The following is a 17062-nucleotide window of genomic DNA, read 5'->3' on the forward strand; positions in this document are numbered from 1 at the left end:
GTTTTGTTTGGTTTGGTTATTTTTGGGGGGGGGGGGGGGGGGGAATGAATAGGGCCAGCACACGTCTATTTACTACTGCTGGTTAATCAGGAGTGCTTTGAATTGTGGTAACACCCAGCATCAGCGCTGGGGCACCCAGCCCTTTCCATTTGGGGATGGATTTTTTTTGTGCTCCAGAGTTGGCTCTCCGCAGAGCTGCGGCAGATCCAGCTTTGCAGGGGCTGATTCTTTTAAGGCTGTTTTTAAGGTGGTTTCAAACTGAAAGAGAGGAATTTTAGACTAGGTAGAGGGAAGAAATTTTGTTTGTTTGTTTGTTTTAATGAGGGTGGTGAAATATTGTCCCAGCTTGCCCCAGAGAGGTGGTAAATGCCCCACCCCTGCAAAATTTCAAGTTCAGGTTGGATGGGGCTCTGAGCAACCTGATGTAGTGGAAAGTGTCCCTACTTATTGGAGGGGGGTTGGACTGGATGACCCTTAAAGGTCCCTTCTAACCCAGACCATTCCATGATTCTGTGATTTATGCATGTGTTTGGTTTTTAAACATAAGGATCTGATAAAATGACCTCACTGTCTGGCCATAGTGGTTGGGCAGGTGGTTGGACTTGATCTTAAAGGTCTTTTCCAACCAAACCTATTCTATGATTCTTCGATTCTATCACTCTGTGATGGTAGTGCCACTCTGTTGGCTTTCTAGACTAGTTGGACTTGCTCCCCTCATGCCACAGGCTGCCTGGGGAAGTGGTGGATTCACCGCTCCTGGAGGTGTTCAAAAAGCACGTAGGCATGGCACCTGGGGACAAGGTTTAAAGACCGTGGTGGTGTTAAGCCAGTGGTTGGATGCACTATCTTTACAGGTCCAATCTTAATGATTCTCTGATTCTATGTTGTTGCTCTAACCCAGCATCCTGGCCGTGCTGGTGGAGCTGCTCACAGCCCCTCCTGCCCACAGCTGCCTTAGCAAAGGCTTTCTCTTGCCCAGCACTCTGGTGCCTGCAGGGAGATAAGGCTTTTTTTATCAGCCCATCCTGCCCTCCTGCTTCCAGGAGATTCTCTGGGTTGTAAGAGCTGCCATGGGGTGATTTATCTATGAGGACTATCCCAGTCTCCATCACAGCAAGAGAGACAGAGAGGTGCCCAGCACATGGTCCTCCCCGCTCCCATCTAAACGCGGGGGGCAAACCTCACCCCGGTCCAGATGGATGAATTGAATGCTTTACTTTCAATCCATTTTTTTCCACCAGCCTAACAAAACCAAGCCATCACCTGCATCAGTTCCTGAAAGCCTGGGCTAATTTGTGATCAAAGGAGACCTCTTTTTTCTTTGCAGAGGAGCACTAAATACATTCCAGTTGGAGGGGGGTAGAGGGGGCTGGCAACTCTGTGCCCAAGCTTTGTCAAAGCCTAAATTGTGCTTTCTGCCTTGAAACGTGCCCAGTTTAGTTATAAACAAGGCAGCAACAGCAGGCAGGCACGTTCCCCACCAGCCAGAGCAGACAAACTTGCCAGGGTGTAAGCTTTAGAGATGAGATCAGGTCAAAACCAGTGGTGTTTGTCATCAGCCCTGGACACTCAGGGGGCTCCTTTCTGGTGCCGCTTCTGGGTTCAGTTCCCAGTAACCCTGATGGTTTAATATGGGCTGCAAGTCACATTGTCAGGATCAGACCTTGAAATCAAAGGCATCCAAACTGAGCTGGAGGCTGTAGGACCAAAACTGAGAGAAGCAATTGTTTCATTTTTATTTCCAGAACTGAAATTGGCTTTGGTGTTTCGTTTGGGGTTTTTTTGTTTGTTTGTTTCTAGCCTTTCCCTAGGCTACTTCTGAGGCCACTCAAAAAAAAAAAGGAGTTTTCAACCCAAATAAACCCAGCCGTTTAGGGGGCCAAACTGATGTGCTGTTGTGGAATGAGAGATACAAACCCCCTTGCTTAGGAGCCTGAAGCTTGTTTGATTTGTGTGCACCACTTTATTTAGTAAAGAAGAGGCTCCTGTAAGCGGTGGAAAAAATGACAGCTAATTTCTGAAAGGCAAAGTCAGCAGCGAGTCTCAAACCGCCGCTGCTTGTGTTTTGTTTCCAAATGCTATTTTGGAATCTGATAATTGAAACAGCATTTGCTGAGCAGGGCTGCAAACCCAAATCCCTGCTCCAGCCCTTTCCCTGCTGCTCCTGTCTGTGGAGTTCTGAAGAAGCTGTAGAGCCTGCGCCTGCTGTCAGATGGAGAAGTAGGATGGGCTTGTAGTGCTGGGATGGATTTGAGCTGGAAGAGGGGAAATTGAGGTTGGAGATTAGGAAGAAATTCTTTAGAGTGAGGGTGGAGAGACACTGGAACAGGTTGCCCAGGGAGGTTGTAGATGCCTTGTCCCTGGGGCTGTTTAAGGACAGGTGGGATGCCTTGAGCAAGCTGGGCTAGGGGAAGGTGTCTCTGCCAATGGCACTGGGGGTAGGACTGGATGACCTTGAAGGTCCCTTCCAACCCAAACTATTCTGTTTCTATGAAGTATAAGACAATTGCCATATTCCCATTAGCTTAGCTAGGAAGGAGCCTTTGCATAATTGATACATTCCATTTAATGGGGATGTCCAAGGGCAGGTTGGATGAGGCCTTGAGCAGCTGAATCTAGCTAGTTGAGAGGTGCCCCTATCCATAGCAGGGAGGCTGGAGTAGAATGAGCTCTGAGATCTCTTCCAACCTGAGCCATTCTAGGATTGTATGATTCTATGTTGTATTAACAGCTGGATTCCATCACCCTTAGTTTGACACTGCAAGAGGCGTATTCCTGGAACTAAAAATGCCAAAATCCAACTTTATGTTTCAAAAAACAAACTCAAGCCAGTACTAATCTGGAATAAAAATCTATACAGAGCTATACATGTCAGCTAATGTATTTGTCTTTTAAATCAGCTTGAAAGTAGGCCAAGACTATACATCCACAAGATAATGGTTGGTGTTTTAGCAGTGAGAGAGGGAACATAATCTGGTGCCAGTGTCATGCCATGTTTGTAGCAGATGATTACAGAAACACAAACCTTTAGAATGGGAGCAAATTTTAAAGCATCAGTGTCCATACCTAATAGGTAGTCTCCACAACTACCTAAAAGGAGGTTGGAGTGAGGTGGGGGTTGGTCTCTTCTCCCTAGCATCAGGTGATAGAAGGAGAAGAAATGGCCTGAAATGGTGAGATTTAGGTTGGAGATTAGGACAAATTTCTTCAGTGTCAGAGTGGTCAGGGATTGGAGCAGGCTGCCCAGGGAGGTGGTGGAATCATTATCCCTGGAGGTGTTCAAGAAAGCTGTGGGCATGGCACTTGGGGACATGGTTTAGTGGCGATGGTGGTGCTGGATTGAAGGTTGCACTTCATACCCTTTCAGGTCTCTCTCAACCGAAACAATTCTGCGCTTCTATATATGTAACACACAAGGTTTTGAAGTGGGGCAGATGCCCACATCTAAGTGGGCAGATGAAGAAGATGGGTCTGTTTTAAAGGACAAGTGATGTGTGTGTGAGGGGAAGGGCGCTCACCTTCACGTGGTTTGGGGGTCAAATGCAACTTCTCTTCTTCACCCAGCCGCTGGGTTAGCTCTCACCGCAGGGTGAGCCGGGGGATGTTGGCCACAACCCAAAAGCCAAGAGCCGCGAGCGATCGACCCTAGGGGATGTAGGTGCATGGAGGTATTGCTTGGTTTACTGAAGTTCAGGTTTCTGTCTATTCCTGCAGTCTTGGATCAGTAAAAACGCTGAAGCCGATGCTAACCTAAATCTGTTCAATGTGACAGAACAAGATGAAGGAGAATATCTGTGTAGAGCCAACAATTTCGTAGGCATAGCCGAAAAACCATTTTGGCTCCACATTCGCAAACCAAAACCAGGTAAACCACAGACTCTGTCCCAAGGCCCTGGCAAACTGCAAGAATGAGCTCTAATATAACATTTTTAAGCAGCTTAGTGATTAAAATGACTATTCATTTTGTATTTTATGCTGTCAACTGACATGGCGGAATGGCTTTGACTCTATTTTCTTGCTAATTTCTTTTTTTCTTTTTTTTTTTGGTTATTATTCATTTATAATATAATATAGATTTTTTTTTTTTTTTCCACAAGAATGTAATGCCTCTACAGCAATTGCCATGGAAAAATTCCCACAATGAAATGACTGTCAAAATTTCACTCTTCGACTCTTCCTTGCTTTTATTCCTTTCCCTTCCTTCGCCCGTTGAGTGCTGAGAACAGATTTGCATGGCAATGACCTGCTGACGTTCGGCCAAATTGGTTGAGGATTTTCAGCCCTGAAACTGCCATAGGAGCAGTGCACAGATATCTGGGGGAGTCAATGTCAGCATGGCGAAAGCGTTAAAAGAGCCAACAGCAATCTCCTAGTAGGCTTTGGGGCGTGACCCCAGCACGGAGGGTTTGGCTGCTGTGTGCTGCTTGATGCCACCGCAGGAAGGTTCCTTCTGGGCACCTTGTTCCCAGACTGTGTCATCAATATGTGGTACTCTGGGAAAAAGAAATAAATTCTCTAGTTATCTGAAGAATTAATGAACCATTAATTAATGTATCCATTCCTCTGATCAGCACTTGGACTCTTTCCCCACTACATCTCCCCTCCTTTCTCCTTTCTCACTGTCTTCCCTCTCCTTCCTTTCTCCACCTTCCTTTCCCCACCCCTTTACTCACCCTACTAACCCCAAGTCAGTCATATTGTGGGGGCAATTTTTCAGCTGGATGCTTTTGCTTGCATGCTTCTCTAGTGGGACAGAGTAAGAACCTGGTGAAGGGACCCCCCCCTCCCTTTTTTTTTTTTATCTCTTATTTTTGTGTGCTTTTGACTACAGGTTGCAGAGGGGAAATGAAATAAATCAGTGTGGATGATGATGGGCCATTGGAAAAAAAAAAACCAAACCAAACCACTTTTAATCTGCTTTGGAAATTTTTTTTTTTTGCCTCTGGTGTCTTCACCTTTGCTTGGGAATGTGGCTTACTCTCTGTTTTTCCCTCTTTCTATATGTGTTTTTTTTCCCCCTAGACGGCAGGTGTTAACACCACGGATAAGGAGCTAGAGATTCTGTACTTGCGCAATGTAACTTTTGAGGATGCTGGGGAATATACTTGTCTCGCAGGGAATTCTATTGGGTTCTCCCATCACTCTGCTTGGCTGACGGTGCTACCAGGTATTTCCTTCTCTGCTGCTGGCCCCTTCCTTCCTTCTTTCTTTCTTGCCTTCCTTCCTTCCTTTCTTCTCCTTCTTCAGGGTGTCTTGACCGTTTTGCTTTAGAAATGCCAAGTTCCTGCAGACCACCCCTTGTTTTGGAAGGGAGCCCGTTCTCCGCGGATGGATCTCCTCTGAAGTTTGCTGTGCTGCTGGTAAATCTGCCCAGCAGACGACCTCTGCTGCATATTCACAGCTCAGGCTTGCTTTGTTTGCACTGCGGCTCCAGATTTGAACAGGTTTTGCAGTAGCGAGACAAAGTGCCCGGTGTCTTTTTGCAACGAGCAGCTCGAGGGAGGTTCTCCTCCTTCCTCTGCTCTACCTTACTGAGGCCACATCAGTATTGTGTCCAGGCCTGGGCTCTCCAGTTCAAGAAGGGCAAGGACTTGCTGGAGAGGGTACAGCCCTTTCTGGAGAGGGTTCAGCAAAGGGCTATAAAGATGCTGAGGGGACTGGAAGATCTCTGATGAGGAAAGGCTGAGACAATTGGGGCTTTCTAGCCTGGAGAGGATCACAGTATCACAGTATCATCAGGGTTGGAAGAGACCTCACAGATCATCAAGTCCAACCCTTGATCAGCCTGAGGGGGAGTCTCATCCATGCTGATCAATACTTAAAGGATGAGTGGCAGGAGGATGGCTCCAGGCTTTGGTCAATGGTGCCCAGGGACAGGACAAGGGGTAATGAGCACAAACTTGAACACAAGAAGTTCCACTTAAACGTGAGGAGGAACTTCTTTAACTGAAGGGTGACAGAGCCCTGGAACAGGCTGTCCAGAGAGGTGGTGGAGTCTCCACCTCCAGAGACTTTCCAAGCCCATCTGAATGCATTCCTGTGACCTTCCTAGGTCAGCCTGCTTTGGCAGGGCAGTTGGACTCAATGATCTCCAGAGATCACTTCCAACCTCTAACATTCTGTGATTTGGATAACAAGGAGTTGTTCACAGCCTCTCTGTTGGGAGACTGTTAAGTGACAAAGATTAGACAGCCAGAGGGAGAAGGAAAAAACATCAGGGGCAGTGTTTTTACACTAGAACAGGGCAGATTCAGATTGGACACTAGGAAAAATTTCTCTGCTATGAGGATGATGAGGCACTGGAACAAGTTGCCCCCAGCAGTTGTGGACACCTCATCCCTGGGAGTGTATAAGACCAGGTTAGATGAGGCTGTGAGCAAGATGGTCTGGTGTAAGGTGTCCCTGCCCATGACAGGAGGTTGGAGCTAGGTGATCTTTCAGGTGCCTTTCAACTCAAGCCATTCTAAGATTCTGTGAAACCTCCCCATCAGATGGTCCAGGGCATCTAAATTGGCTATGGACTGTGGAGCATCTTATGGAGGAACCTTTCTGTCTAGCCTCCTATCTTAGCCTAAAATTAGATGCACAAGTGGTTGGTGTCAGCACACCCCTCCCTGCCTGGAACATTATTTTCACTTCATGCATGAACAGGTCAAGATAGCCATCTCCAACAGAAGGTCGAGGAGAGTCATCTGTAGAGAGAGCCCTGGCTCCCAGGGGCATTCCATGCTGCCTGCTCCAGCTGGAATCCATGAATGCTGCAGTGGGCTTGAAACCTGAGGCCAGAGTGACCTCAATTTTGTGGTTCTTTCATGTGCAAAGCTCTCGCTGACAATGGAGCCAGCTCAGAATATGCAACAGAGGGGGCTGCTTTCCAAAAGAGGGCAGTGAGGCTGTGCTGGCCCTTCACCTGCAGGATCTGTCTCCAGCTATGGCTTGAATACAGTGCAGGAAAGCACCAGCAGCGTTCACATTGATCCTCCTGCACGCTGTGCCTGGCAGAGGGTGCAGGAACACAGTGTGCAGCAGACCCTTACCAAAGGGGCACCCACAGTCTTGCCCACTCCACTTGGGATCGCTCAGCCCTAGGCCACATTTGGGTCCATCTTACATCACATCCATCTCAGGATGTGTTGAGGAGTTGGAAACTTTGGCATTTCTAATCTTGACTTTCTCTGTGCAGATGATATGGGCATTATTGCTTCTACTGGGGCTCAGAAAGGTCTCTTCTACGCTCTACCCTGCTGCTGGTGGGATCTGCTGGTCTTTTCTCTGTTCATTTGCCAGCTCTGTAATAGCTGATCTGATCCTGTTTCTGCTTCTGCCACCCACTGGATAAGAAATGGTTGCCTTTGGTTAGAAGATGAACAGTTCTGTTGTTTTGAGAATCTCCTGATGCTCTCTCGTCCAAGTCTTGTGCTGTTTTCACAATGTATGAACTCACCAATGCTCGCTTAAGCAAAGGATAAGCAGGAGAAACCCCACCAAAACCAAAAACACCCTGCTGTGGAACTTTATGTTGAAGTCAGATGCAGTGAAGGACAGTCACCTGTGCAGCAGCAGGTCCCCAAGCCCTCCCACAGAGAGGCTGCAGGACACAGCACACCTGGGGAATCTCTGCTTGTAAAGCCCTGTCCACGTGTGAAGCAGAGGGCAGGACTGTGAGCCAAAGCAGCAGAGCTGTGCCATCAACCATAGATCTGGTAACCCCTCCTCACAGGAGGAGATTGGGAGCCCCTCAGTGCCACCCTTGCCCCATGTCCCTCTGGACAAAGACCAAAGACCCAACATGGAGCCTGCTGCTGCCAGGGGAAAGCTGCTGCTTGCTGAAGATGCTGCTTTGAAGCAGCAGTGATGGGCACAAGCCATCAGCAAGCTGCCATGCCAGCGTGACTTCATTATAAAGTTGCCCACTGCTGACTGTTCCTCTGATGCCAGCACTCCTTTAGGGGACAGAAAAGCAGTCCCACCATGGCTGCTTCCTCAGGTCTGTGTGCCTGTCCTGAAAGGAACAAGGGGAGAAACACAGCTGGTCCCAAAAGCATCTTGCTAGCAGGTAGCTACTGCTGATGGTCTCACACCATCACCCTCTGGGCCAGACCTTCCAGCCCCTTCCCAGCAAAACTAGGCTTTCACAAAGCAGTTCCACAAATCCCTCTCATGAGGCTTTTCCCCTGTGTGATATCTTACCCCTGAGCACCCTTCGAACCCTTTGGTCCCTCAAGGCAGGCACTGGTCCTGTGGAACTCTTTGCTGGAGAAGCCAAGCCAGGCAAGGCAGCAAACCCCAGTCCTGCAGCCTTTGCACATCTGAGACATCCACCTGTGTGGTGAGGATGTGCATGGACAGCAAGGCCTGGGGCAGAGGAACATCTCAGACAGGTGAAGATACCTTCAGCCTGGAGCGGTGGTTTTCAGCCTGTGGGCTGAAGGCTCTCAGAAACGCCATGGTTCAACAAAGGGCAGGGAAGTCAGCCCCTAAAAGGCAGACCAAGTATCTGAGCTGCAGCCACAGCTGGAAAACCACCAGCCTAGGAGAGTCCCCTCACTGAAGCTGGCATAGATGAGCAAGTCCCCCCCAAATCCTTTGTGCTGCGTGCGTGTAGCTCTGTGTGGGCAGCTGCCCACCTTGTCCTGACTGCCACCTCTTGTCACCCCGCAGCAGAGGAGCTCCTGGAGATGGATGACTCAGGCTCAGTGTACGCTGGCATCTTCAGCTATGGCACTGGCCTTGTTCTCTTCATCATGGTGGTGGCCACTGTGTTTGTCTGCAGGATGAAAGCACCAAACAAAAAAGCCATCAACACCCCCACTGTACAGAAAGTCTCCAAATTTCCACTCAAGAGACAGGTAACAGAAAGTAGATACAAGATTCCTATTCCCCTCTATGGGCAACCCTTTGGTTGGTTGGGGTTTTTTTTTGCCTTGACATTTTCCCTCCAGGTGAGAAGGAAAAAAAGCATTGTCCAAGAGGGACATAAGCTGGCTGCAGCCTGGGAGTTTAACTCCTTTGATTCATTTCCATTGCAGTGGAGCAGTAGCTGATGGCAGCTGACTCCAGTTCATGAGCAGCTCCCAAGCAGCCACGTTTCTGTCACCCTTGTCCAAGACGGGTTGGCAGTACAGCCATAAGGGCCACAGCAAGCACATATTGCAGGGGGACAGATTAGTCCAGGCTCTCCCTGGTGGAGAGCATAGATGTATTTGGGAAGCAGAAGCACATTTCATTATGCTTATTCCTGCTTTCACAGCTCTCACAGAGATGGGAGAAGGTCTTTTTCTCCACGCAGCTGGAGAAGCTCTGCTGTGGGTAATTGCAGGGGGCAGGAGCAAAAGGCATTGTGTAGAACCATGTAGTGATGGATTTCATGTCTTTGGTGCAAGCTGATGGGAAGCATTTGCAGTGCCAGGGCACAAGAAGACACTCCATGGCCCATACACTCTGTGGAGATAAGCACAGAGTGAATGAACAGATTGTACCTTCTGCCAGCTGGAGGGCACTGGCTGACCTGTCCCACTTTTCCACCAGCTGAAAACCTGGTATGAGCCTAGATGAGTGCAGGTCTGCCAAGGATGGAAGGAGAGGTGGAGGGTGAGGTGGGATTTAGACTAGACATTAGGAATTAATTCTTTCCAGTGAGGGTGGGGAGACACTGGAACAGGTTGCCCAGAGGGGTTATGGATGCCCTCTCCCTGGAGGTGTTCAAGGCCAGGCTGGATGAAGCCTTGAGCAGCCTGGTCTAGTGGCAGGTGTCCCTGCCCACGGCAAGGGAGTTGGAACGGGATAGTCTTCAAGGTCCCCTCCAACCCAAACCATCCTTAGGGTCCTGGTGATTTCCCACTCAGAAATCAGCAGAAAGGTGTCAGTGGGCACAGACAGTCCAAACCCCTGCAGTGAGGGGCCTCAGGCACCCTCTGGCTGAGGAATACAGTTGGCAATAACACTCCATTTGCTCTACCCAAGCAGGTGTCGCTGGAGTCCAACTCTTCCATGAACTCCAACACGCCGCTGGTGCGGATCACGCGGCTCTCCTCCAGCGACGGGCCCATGCTGGCCAACGTCTCCGAGCTGGAGCTGCCTCCAGACCCCAAGTGGGAACTGGCACGCGCTCGGTCAGTCAGCCAAGGGGGGGGTCCCCGTGCCTGCTGGTGGCGTCACCTCCCCCCGTGCCCGCTGACGCCCTTCCTCCTTCCTCCCTCCAGCCTGACCCTGGGGAAGCCGCTCGGCGAAGGGTGCTTTGGCCAGGTGGTGATGGCAGAGGCCATTGGGATTGATAAGGACAAGCCAAACAAGGCCATCACGGTTGCTGTCAAGATGTTAAAAGGTATGGGCCGTCCAAGGAGGGCAGAACAAGGTACTGCACCGGGGTTGGCCTCTCCTGCCCTCTCTTGTAAGTCTCTTAGCCAAACTGCAAAGGAGAAAGCAAGAGCAGTCTTTCAGGCTCCTTGGCTGAGAGCTGGCTCCTTGGAGAGCACCCGAAAAGTGCAGATCCCAGCAGGAAGAGGACCTGGGAATTAATCAAGTTCTCTGCCAAGGAGTAATAACATCCCTGAGAAGAAGGGGAACCCCCTTCACTTTGAGCCAGCGCCATGAATCAGCTCCCTCCTTATTCCTCCCAAATCAGCTCACTCCTTACTCTTCCTGAATCTGCTCTCTCCTTACTCCCAAATCTACTTCTTCCTGCAGAAATGCCTGATGAGGAGAGGCTGAGGGACCTGGGGCTTTTTAGTCTGGAGAAGAGAAGACTGAGAGGGGATTTAATCCATGTTTATAAACATCTAAGGGATGAGGGTAAGGGGGGAGGGACGACACAGGCTCTGCTCACTTGCTCCCTGGGGTAGGACAAGGAGCAATAGGTGTTAAGTTGCAGCATAAGAGGTTCCACTTCAACAAAAGGGGGAACTTCTTTACTGTAAGAGTCACAGAGCACTGGAACAGGCTCCCCAGGGAGGTTGCAGAGTCTCCTTCTCTGGAGACCTATCTGGATGCATTGATCTGTTGATCTGTGTTAGATAGTATTGTCCTGCTCTGGCAGGGGGCTTGGACTCAATAATCTCTTTGGGTCCCTTCCAACCCCTAACATCCTGTGATCTGTGAAATGCAGTTGCCAGACACCTTCTTGGGCAGTTTCTCTCCATTTATTTAGGGTTGGGGTTTTGGTTTTGGTGGTAATAGGTTTGGGGGTTGATTCTTCTCCCCAAACTAGAGTAAAACTAAATCCTGCCAGATCTGGAGCAGTTTCCACATCAAAGCCCCACATGTCTACACAGCAGTTTCCCCAGACACTTCCTTTTCTTCCTGACATTGGTGTTTTTGCTTTCCTTTTCTTACTTTCTGCAGATGATGCCACAGACAAGGACCTTTCTGACCTGGTCTCTGAGATGGAAATGATGAAAATGATTGGGAAGCATAAAAACATCATTAACCTGCTCGGTGCCTGCACGCAGGACGGTAGGTAGCAGAGCAGCCTGGTGCTCGGCGAGCTTTGGGGGGCTCAGGTTTGACTGCTCCTTCTGTGTCATCTCTCACTGGCCTCCCAGGAGGCCTCAGAGATGAGATCTGAGTGGGCAGCTGTTCCCTCGCTGGATGCTGAGGTTCTCTTCCTTGCAGGACCGCTCTACGTGTTGGTGGAATATGCCTCAAAGGGGAACTTGCGGGAATACCTCAGGGCACGTCGCCCACCTGGCATGGACTATTCCTTTGACACCTGCAAGCTGCCCGAGGAGCAGCTGACATTTAAAGACCTGGTTTCCTGTGCCTACCAGGTGGCCCGGGGCATGGAGTACTTGGCATCCCAGAAAGTGAGTTGAGAAGGGCATGGAGTACTTGGCATCTCAGAAAGTGAGTTGAGATGGGCATGGAGTACTTGGCATCTCAGAAAGTGAGTTGAGAAGGGCATGGAGTACTTGGCATCTCAGAAAGTGAGTTGAGAAGGGCATGGAGTACTTGGCATCTCAGAAAGTGAGTTGAGATGGGCATGGAGCACTTGGCATCTCAGAAAGTGAGTTGAGAAGGGCATGGAGTACTTGGCATCTCAGAAAGTGAGTTGAGGTGGGCATGGAGTACTTGGCATCTCAGAAAGTGAGTTGAGAAGGGCATGGAGTACTTGGCATCTCAGAAAGTGAGTTGAGATGGGCATGGAGCACTTGGCATCTCAGAAAGTGAGTTGAGAAGGGCATGGAGTACTTGGCATCTCAGAAAGTGAGTTGAGGTGGGCATGGAGTACTTGGCATCTCAGAAAGTGAGTTGAGGTGGGCATGGAGTACTTGGCATCTCAGAAAGTGAGTTGAGAAGTGCATGGAGTACTTGGCATCTCAGAAAGTGAGTTGAGAAGGGCATGGAGTACTTGGCATCTCAGAAAGTGAGTTGAGAAGGCTCTTCTGGTAGAAGGCGCAGTTAGACCCATGTGTGCAAAGGCATGGAGTGCCGAGGGTGTGAAGAGTAACTTCAAGCGAAGTGTTTCAGGCAGGATCTCTCCAGAGAGCAATTCTCAGTACAAAGTATTTCAGGGTCTTTGCAGGAGGCTTCATCCCTGTGGAGAAGTTAGAGGTTCATAAAATTGTTTTGGTTGGAAGAGACCTTTAAGATCACCAAGTCCAACCATCAACCCAACACCACCTGTTCCAGTCCTCACCCTCACTGGAAAGAATTTCTTCCTCACCTCCAGTCTAAATCTCCCCTCCTCAGACTTTGATCCATTCCCTCTCATCCTATCACTGCAAGCTGCTGTAAAAAGCCCCTCCCCAGACCTTCTGTAGCCCGTTTCAGGTACTGGAAGGCTGCCCTGTAGTCGCCCTGGAGCCTTCTCTTCTGCAGGCAGAACAACCCCAACTGTCTCAGGCTGTCCCCATAGGGGAGGTGCTCCAGCCTTCTGATCATTTTCATTCTCCATCACCTCTGATCATCAGCCCACACTCCTTGGGGAAAGCAGGGCAGAGGGACAGTTTCACATCCCAGCAGGCACCCACAGAAGAGGAGGGCTGGCTTTCTGATCTGTGCCGTCCCTTCAGGGGAGAGAAGAACACGTGGCAGTGGCAGCAGTGATGTGCTGCTAAGAGCCTGCATGATGGGGCAGTGACACAGAACACGAGGAGCTTTATGAGCTTGGGAGGCAGCAGAAGGGCAGCTCATAAACCACCCAGTTCTGCTTGTCCCAGGCACGAGCAGCTAACAGATCCTTATTTCTTGCCTTGCTCACCTTCCATAGTGCATCCACCGTGACTTGGCAGCCAGAAACGTGTTGGTCACTGAGGATAACGTGATGAAGATCGCCGATTTTGGCCTTGCCAGGGATGTTCACAACATTGACTACTACAAGAAAACCACCAATGTGAGTATGGAGCTGCCAGGTGCTGCAGGTCTCCTTCTGGCAGGGAACTCAGTCATCCCTGCAGCAAGTGGCCCCTGTGCCACAGCTCTCTTCTTGGAAGGGCTTAGGGGGAAGAGATCTGCTGGTGGCCTCACTCCATGAGCCACTGTAGGTGAACCCAGGAGTCCACCCACTTGTTTTCCTGAGGGATACTGTGGCTGCTCACAGCTAGTTGTGAGATGTGTTCCAACATCTCACTACCCTCACTGTGAAGAATTCCCTCTTAATCTCCAGTCTCAATCTCCTCTTCTCCAGCGTCAATCCATTCCCTCCCACCCTACCACAACGACTCTGTCTCTTCAAATCTAAACCAGGTTTGGACCTGGGAATCCAACATCTTCTTCCAACCAAAGAGCTGGCAAGTTCTGTCCCACGCCCTGCTGCAGTTTGCTGCATTTATGAGCAGGGGATGCTGTTCCCATGCAGAGATTTAGATGCTCTGAGAGGTTAAAGCTGCCTTGGCAGTGAAACACAACCCTCTGCAGAGAAACCTTCACTCCAGGATTGTCAGCAAAGATCCAGGGATCAAATCCTCTAATCTGTTTATGTGTGGCCACTGCTGCTTTGGGCAGTGACCGGGAAGGCAGATGTGGTTGGTAATGAAAACTGGATTAGAAAAGAAGATTCAGATGGTGCCGTGGTGGCTGGGGGAATATGCTGATGGGATGTTCCCATTGTCTTCCTAATTACAGGGTCGGCTGCCTGTGAAATGGATGGCTCCAGAAGCCTTGTTTGACCGGGTCTATACTCACCAGAGCGATGTGTAAGCAAATCCTATACCCGCTCTTTGAACAGCAATCAAATGAGAGGGAAATCCATGCCTGTAGCATCCTAAAGACAAAACATCTGGAGCTTCTGGGGATGCAGAAGTGAAGGAATCAGTTCCAAGCTGCAGCTTTGCACATCTGGTTTTGGTTTTGCTGTTATCTTGTTGTTTTCATCCAGGGATCGTAGAATGCTAGAATGGGCTGGGTTGGAAGGGACATTCAGGATCCTCCAGTTCATCAGTGCCAAGCTGCAGCTTTGCACACATGGTTTTGTTTTGCCATTGTCTCATTGCTTTCATCCAAACAGCATAAAATCAGGGAATCCTACAGCGGTTTGGATTGGAAAGGACCTTAAAGGTCACCTAGTTCCAGCTGCCCTGCCGTGGCCAGGGACACCTCCTCCTGACCAGGTTGCTCAAGGTCCCATCCAACCTGGCATTTAACACTTGCAGAGAGGAGGCATCCACAACTTCCCCGCATTTCTAGTGAGCTGCTCAAAAATTTTTGGCTGTCAGGCAGGTTATTCCTTGTCCAGTTTATAGAGGAGGTGATTTCATCCTTCAGTCCCCCCAAAAAAAGGATGAAAAGAACCCCAACAACAACACAACCCCTCCATGCATAAAACTAATCAAAACAAATCACCCTCAGCTTCCTCCACTCTCTGTCCCAGACAGCTGCACCTCATTTGGGTATGTGCAGTGAGCTTGGCACGTTCTGTGTGGTGTTAGTTGAGTTGATCAGAGAGTATCTCACAAATAGTTTTTTTTCAGATTAGTTCTGCCACTTCATCTGTTTGTTTTTGTTCTGCCTTAGTCTCGTCCACTTTGGTGCCGCTTGCAGTTAGCAAAGAGCAGAGTCAGTCTGCAGCCCACCTCATCTTTGCAAAGGAAGCAGAAGCTCAGCACAAACCCTGCCTTTTTATTTCAGTTTTGGGGTTCATAATGGCATTCTGACAGCAACTCAGCAGCCTGCTCCTCACAGCTTAGAATCAGAGAAGCATAGAATCAGTCAGGGTTGGAAGGGACCACAAGGATCATCCAGTTCCAATCCACCTGCCATGGGCAGGGACACCCTACCCTAGAGCAGACTGCCAGAGCCCCATCCAGCCTGGCCTTAAACACCTCCAGGGATGGAGCCTCAGCCACCTCCCTGGGCAACCCAGTCCAGAGTCTCACCGCTCTCATGGTGAAGAACTTCCTCCTCACATCCAGTCTGAACCTACCCATCTCCAGCTTTACTCCATTCCCCTTAGTCCTGGCACTCCCTGAGATCTTGAAAAGTCCCTCCCCAGCTTTTTTGTAGGGCCCCTTCAGATACTGAAAGGTCACAAGAAGGTCACCTGGGAGCCTCCTCTTCTCCAGACTGAACAGCCCCAACTCTTTCAGTCTGTCCTCATAGGAGAGCTGCTGCAGCCCTCTGATCAACCTAGTGGCTCTGAACAACCCAGTGGCTTGCAGTTGCAGAAATGAATGTTGTCCATTCCTGTGTTTTTTGGGGCTTGCTTTGGCTTTTACTGACCAGAAATCATCATTTTCACGCTTCAGTACTGCTGCAGCGGGCATGAGAGAGAACTCAGAGCTAGGAGGGGAGAGTGAGAGCTCCAGAGGGGGGAGCAGGCGTGTGTGGAAGAGGAGCAGAGACAGATAATCCCTGTTTTCAAGCAGAAAGGGGAGGCAAAAAGATAGTTTTGAAGAAGAGGACTTTTAAGCAGAGCACAGCTGCGGGGCTGGAGCCTGTAACGTTGCTGCTCCACTGCTTTCTCTTTTTTTCTGTTGGGGTCTTTTTTTTTGTCCCTCTTCCCTCCTCCCAGCTTGGCCAGTGAGATGAGTGTTGTAACAAGCAAGTTTTGGTATCAGCTTGCACAATTAGTGGCCTGTGGTTCCAAGCCTGCAATTCAGTGAAGCTGTGCATGAATAATTTGATTTGTTCCATTCAGTGGAGCTGGTGGATAGACCTAACAAAGAGCTGGGGGTGATAGATGGGCTGTCACCTATCTGATTAAATGCTCATTTCAATTTCAGACTTGGTGCCTGGGATTTCTTTGCTATTGAGTTGGATCAGCAGAGATCTCCAAGTAACTAGTAAAAATGGCCTAGGCAATTAGTCATGCTATTGATGACTTTGTTAGCTATGCATGGCTGCACAGAAAGAAAGCCAAGCAGGGTCCAAGGGGATATGGGATGGGATGGAGGCGGGGGAGGGGGGGGTGTGGAACTTGGGGGGGAAAAAAAAAATCCAAAGCTCATTGAATTTTAAAGATCTTTTCTTTGGTTTCCAGCTGGTCTTTTGGAGTGCTGCTCTGGGAGATCTTCACTTTGGGAGGCTCTCCATACCCGGGAATTCCTGTTGAGGAACTCTTTAAACTCTTGAAGGAAGGCCATCGGATGGACAAACCTGCAAACTGCACCCATGATTTGTGAGTCGGGGGGGGGGGGGGGTCAGCTCCTCACCCTGCTCCCCTTTTCCTCTCTGGCCCAAGTATCCACCCCCAGGCCATGGATTGGGTTGTTGGGGCATCCTTGGCTGGGAGGCCAACACTAGATGGGGTCCCCTACCCCAACTGTGATGGTTTGGGCTCTTACCCGCCCCCCCACACTTTGTATTTGCCCCAGCTAACTCAGACGGACCCTGGGAATATAGATGAAGCAATTTATTTACAGCTAGCAGAATTTACAAGCAGCTATTTACAATATATACAGTTATATACAGTTATATACAGAAATATACAAAGGATAAACAATACAAAAGCACAACTCCCCTCCCAGAAACCTGAGTCCCCAGGAGGGGCTTCCAAACCACCCCCCAACACCTCCCCCGGCCCCTCTCAACCTTACCCCAGTTCTCAGGAAGAAGAGAGGTGCAGCCAAGAGGTTAGGGAGCAAGGTTAGTGGGAACAATGTTAATGAGATGTGACCAGGTCTGAAGG

At 49.6% G+C, this 17062-nt stretch overlaps 1 protein-coding gene across 5 annotated transcripts in view; it reads left to right on the forward strand.

Moving 5' to 3' along the window:
• FGFR3 (fibroblast growth factor receptor 3) overlaps positions 1–17062 on the forward strand; it is a 62989-nt gene that overhangs the window by 44903 nt on the left and 1024 nt on the right. For 3 of the 5 annotated variants that reach the window (XM_064151553.1, XM_064151549.1, XM_064151550.1), the window contains 9 exons: positions 5023–5167; positions 8662–8849; positions 9964–10112; positions 10203–10324; positions 11341–11451; positions 11611–11801; positions 13208–13330; positions 14062–14132; positions 16415–16552. In XM_064151553.1, coding sequence (XP_064007623.1) covers positions 5023–5167; positions 8662–8849; positions 9964–10112; positions 10203–10324; positions 11341–11451; positions 11611–11801; positions 13208–13330; positions 14062–14132; positions 16415–16552 — 1238 coding nt within the window. The remainder of the gene's footprint in view (positions 1–5022; positions 5168–8661; positions 8850–9963; positions 10113–10202; positions 10325–11340; positions 11452–11610; positions 11802–13207; positions 13331–14061; positions 14133–16414; positions 16553–17062) is intronic. The other 2 variants (XM_064151552.1, XM_064151551.1) reach the window with 2 other exon arrangements.

Source organism: Pogoniulus pusillus, chromosome 11 (genome assembly GCF_015220805.1).
Source record: "Pogoniulus pusillus isolate bPogPus1 chromosome 11, bPogPus1.pri, whole genome shotgun sequence".
Classification (NCBI taxonomy): Eukaryota; Metazoa; Chordata; class Aves; order Piciformes; family Lybiidae; genus Pogoniulus; species Pogoniulus pusillus.